Here is a 4,602-nt window from a genome sequence, read left to right as displayed (position 1 = left end):
ACTCTTATTTCCAGAAAGCATTTTAAAATTCTTGTATTCCCACTCCCAATTATTACCCTCCCAACTTGTATGTCTTTATTTTTAATTCTCTTGGACATAGGAGTGGAATTACTGAATCATATGGTAAATCTATGTTAAGCATTTTGAAGAACTTCCAAACATCTTCAAAGTGACTGCAACATTTTCCAATTCCACCAGCAACATATGACGATTCCAATCTCTCCACATCCTTGTCAACACTTGTTACTGTCTTTTTTACTCTAGCCATTCTAACAGATGCTAAGTGATATCTCCTTTGGGTTTGTTTTCTTCCATGCAATAGTCCAAAGTGAACAGCTTATCTCGATGTCTGACTCATGCACAGAGGATGCTTCTAGGATAGAAGCATCCTGTGTTTCTGCAATGCCCTGGGGCCTCCACATCATTTGCCTTGAGCTGGCAGAAGTGGAAGGAGACCCCGGAGGGAACGGTCCTACTTCTTTAGGCCTAGCCCAAAGCTGACACATATTATTCGCTCATGATCCACTGGCAAGAACTCAGTTCCTGACAACACCTACACGTCACAAAGGATGGCAAACTTGGACCTTGGCATTGCAGCTTCCTCCCAGGGAAAACTCTAAGCCATGAACTTCAGTGGGCAGCTGGCAGTCTCAGCTATACAAACACCAATCCAAAAAGAGGACGCTGATGGAAGAAGACTAGAAAGCAGGCCTTATGGCTTTTTTTCCAGGAGCTGGGGCCTTTCCAGCCCAGTGAAGCCCAGATATACTACTACATTGTCACATTTTCAAACATGAGGAAACTGTCCTGAGACAGTGAGCTATGTAGCTTTGATTAGCACTAAACACCAGAATTAGCATCAGGACTTTTAAAAAGTCAAATGAAGTGAAGTAGCATGAAGCAAGGAGCTTCTCCATCATTGAAGTTAGGCACAAATAGGGAACCTGTCCTCAGAACATGGCTAGACCAGCTCTAGGAGTTTTACCTGAGTCAAGAGTTGAGCATTGTTGGTCTATCTATCACAGTCTGAAAGTTGGTACATGGTCTTACATTTCTTGAGCTTTAAGATTCCAAAAATTCCCCACTTAAAAAAAAAAACTTTACAAACAAAATTAAGTCTGGTCTAAAATTCCTTCCCCACCCTGGAATTTGCTGAAGGCATAAGCAATCCATCACAATGAGTTTGTGACTTGAAAGAAAGGGACACATATCCAGGCCATTTTGCTTTCTGCTTTGCTATTTTATTCATTACAAAGGGATCTCAAGTTTCCCATCAAAACCCAGAAATCAGTAGTAGAAAGATAACAAAGGAAAAAGCTCCAAGCCATCTGATTAAAATCTGGGAGTGTGGGCTGAAGGCAGGGTATTGGAGGGGAGGAATGACTTGCCACCCAAGCTAAAGCAGAGGGGATGGCAGGTGTTAGAGGTGTCCAGCACCCTGAAGCCATCCTCACAGCCACACCAGCCCAAAGACTGGGTCTTCACTGGCAGAACCATGCCATGCCACCTTTAATACAAAAGCTGGTAGACGATGGCACTGCTCTTGGAGCCCATGACCAGATACTGGTTGTCAGAGGATACGTCACAGCACAGGATACCTGAAGACTCCTCTATCTAGATGGATGGAAGGGCCAAAAAAGGGATCACATTTGGGGCAAGGATTGGGCCAGACATGGAGGCTTCGTTTAGGGCTGTTTCAAGGCCCAGTGTAGACCTAAGGCTCAGGTGGAGGACAGGGCCAGGTCTCAGGGCTCAAGGTGACTTGGGAGTCGATAGGATCTGAAGTCCTCTTTCCTCTACTCTGTAAAATGGCCCTGGGTGCCATCTCAGAGGTGTTTTCCAACACCCACTGGAATCCAACCAACTGGGACCTGGAGCTATAAGCTCCAAGTGCCTGGGTTCAGGCATCTCTATGTGTTCAGTACCTGAAACAACTTTTGTAGAGAAGGGGCCTCCAAGCCACTGAGGCGCGTATCTATCGCGGTCACAAAATAGCTCCCTGGTGAAGGAACGAACAGATGAGAGGCCAGAGACCAATCCTGCATTCTAGTTCCAGCACTGTCCCCAACCAGACTAAGGGCAAGTCTTTCTCTGCCTCAGTTTCCCTATCGATGAAAATCAGACACACAACCCAAGCCATTCCCTTATCTGCCCCCACCCTCCTACCACACACAGGATGATGGTTATCACAGAACAACAGAACAATCGGATTGGGTTCATGCCTCTTCAGTCTGCCTGCGTCTTCGGGCTATCATTCTGTGCAGGATCTCCCATTACGGAGCGAGCCAGAAAAGGAAAGGGGGGTGAATAGAGAAAGAAGAGACGACAGCAAGTTCACAATCGGACACCCAGAGGTGTCACCCGGCTTCTTACTCACCACAGGAGGCAAACTTGAGGCTGTGGTGGCGGGTGTATTTTTTCATGACAGCCTTAAACTGCTCATTCCGACGAGTGTGAAGGAATGCGATATCACTTGTTCTCAAGCCCGCCAATACCCATTCTTCACCGGGGTCATGGGTAATGCTGAGGATCTGTTTGTGGAAGCAGGTTTGAGGTCAGCACTCAAAGTTGCCAACGCCATGCTTTGTGTCCACCTCTCAAGCTCACACTCCCACCCCTGCCTCCATGCATGACTCCACTGCAGGTGGCATTCTGCCAGTGGTGGCCAGCCAGGCACCTCATTCTGTAAGTCGTGTTGGTGCAGCCTCTGGTAGTTCCTCAGGTCCCAGGAATACAGGGTGGTGTCTTCACCTCCTGTCCAGAATATATTGCCGGTGATGTCCACACATCGGGACCCGTATACAGGAACTTCGTGCTTCCTGGTGGGTGGAAAAACAACTCAGAGGGTCACTGAGTGGTTTGGGCCCCCAGGAAGTTTCAGGGTCAGGAAGCCCCTAGGACTACCCCAGATATATCCTCTACACTGACTGGTCCAGCCCTAATGCAAACAGCCCTGATGCAAAGAGAGGAGAGTGAGCCTCACTGGCAAGCCCTCCCCCAGGTACACCCGAGTGGCTCTGGAGGGAGCTCATACCTGATCAAGATTTGGTTCTGCAAATCCCAAATCTCAACAAATCCATGGAAACAAGCCAAACAGATATGGGCATCAGAGGAGACAGCCAGAGAATAGCACGTGGGGCCCGTTGAGGTCAGCCGTGCCCTGACCTGGGGGGTGGGTGCCAGGTCCCAGAGAGTCACAGCCTGGGATGCACCCCCTGTGATCAGGCTCTGCTCATCAGGGAACAGCTTGCAGGTGACAACACAGTCCTGGGGATCCTGTAGGAAGGGTTCACACACTGGTATCCCCTCAGGGCACTGACCCTGGGTCTCAAATCAGAGGCCCTGTCAGAGTTCCCTGAGTCCTGCTTTGGATCCCCCTCACCTGCAAATCCAGCTGGGCCTGAGGGGCCTTGTCCCCTGCCTGCAGCGCACTCTCATCCCACACCCTGATATAGCCAGAGCCACACGTGTACACGTGGTGGGTTGAGCCGCTGATGGCCACAGCGTAGACTCTCTTTCCATGGAGGAGCGTGCCAACCTTCCAGGAGCCGTGTGGGGCCCTCTTCTGCCTGACCACAACTTCATCTGGAATGGGGGGCTGGGCAAGGAGAGGGTGGGTAGCAGTGGCCCTGACCTGCTATCATTAATAGGACAGCCCACCCCTGTCTTCCAGCTAGATTCTTAACCACCCACCCATCCACCCATTCACCCACCCAACCGCAGAACCTGGCCCCTGGTTCCCAGGGTCACAGCTCTTAAAGAAATGACACTGTGAGCTGAAGACCTTACTTCTCAGGATGGGGGAACAGGGAACATAGCTCAAAAGCAGCAAGAGCCCAGGACACCCCCCCTACCTATGGGAGAGAGAGTGAAAGTGCGGACACATGGTTTCTTGATTGGGGGTAGGTGGGAAAGGAAAGATCCTGAGTACAAAACAAAACGAGACACTTACAATTGCTCTGAGCAATGACAGGACTTCTTCACTGGGAGGGGAAGAAGAGTAAGGCTGGCCTGCAGGGAAAGAGCAATGCCCACCTGCTCACAGAGTCCCACGCTTCAGGGAGAAGACTGCTCTGTTGACACCAGGCCCCCGTTCCCAGTCCCCCATCTGGGGCCCAGCTTGGGCGACCACACGCACCACCACGACTGGTACTCACCAACCTCAGAACCCAGTAGGAAGCTACGACACATGGAGAGAGGGAGGGAGACACAACGTGAGCCACAGAGCTTCCTGCTGGGATCCCCTTTCCCCAGGCCAGTTTGCCATCCCCACCCAGCTGTGTTCAAGCAAGACCTGCTTGGGCTGGACTCTGCTGCTTCTCCTAGTTGTGCCTCAGGGAGCCCAGCGGCCTGGAGCTCAGATCTACCCAGGCCATGGAGGTGCCACTGCTGCTGGGTCACCTTGCTTGTCTCTTGATCAGCAGGGCTGTGCTGTGTTGGGGGGCCCGGGGGCTGCCAGGGCACTCCATACAGACTGCCCAGTTGGTGTTGCACTTGTGGCTCAGGCTGAGAGGAAACGCCAGAGCTTTCTGGTACATCCCTCCTCTCCTCTGGATCACCATCAGCCCCGAGCATTCTGAACGATGCCTCTTCCTTCTCTCC

The 4,602-nt window shown here is 51.2% G+C and overlaps 1 protein-coding gene across 1 annotated transcript; it reads right to left on the bottom strand.

Annotated features, from left to right (window-relative positions):
* Nucleotides 1-1,509: 1,509 nt before the first annotated feature.
* Nucleotides 1,510-4,602, bottom strand: TLE7 (TLE family member 7). Its single transcript, XM_038008058.1, has 9 exons — nucleotides 4,295-4,602; nucleotides 4,158-4,180; nucleotides 3,953-4,011; nucleotides 3,383-3,598; nucleotides 3,035-3,276; nucleotides 2,678-2,819; nucleotides 2,378-2,531; nucleotides 1,926-1,999; nucleotides 1,510-1,614 (listed from the first exon to the last, which is right to left on the bottom strand). Exons 1-9 carry the CDS (start codon nucleotides 4,573-4,575, stop codon nucleotides 1,510-1,512), a joined length of 1,296 nt encoding a protein of 431 aa, XP_037863986.1. The 5' UTR covers nucleotides 4,576-4,602.

The sequence above is a fragment of the Chlorocebus sabaeus genome, chromosome 5 (genome assembly GCF_047675955.1).
Source record: "Chlorocebus sabaeus isolate Y175 chromosome 5, mChlSab1.0.hap1, whole genome shotgun sequence".
Classification (NCBI taxonomy): domain Eukaryota; kingdom Metazoa; phylum Chordata; class Mammalia; order Primates; family Cercopithecidae; genus Chlorocebus; species Chlorocebus sabaeus.
This window is presented reverse-complemented; position numbering and strand designations above follow the sequence as displayed.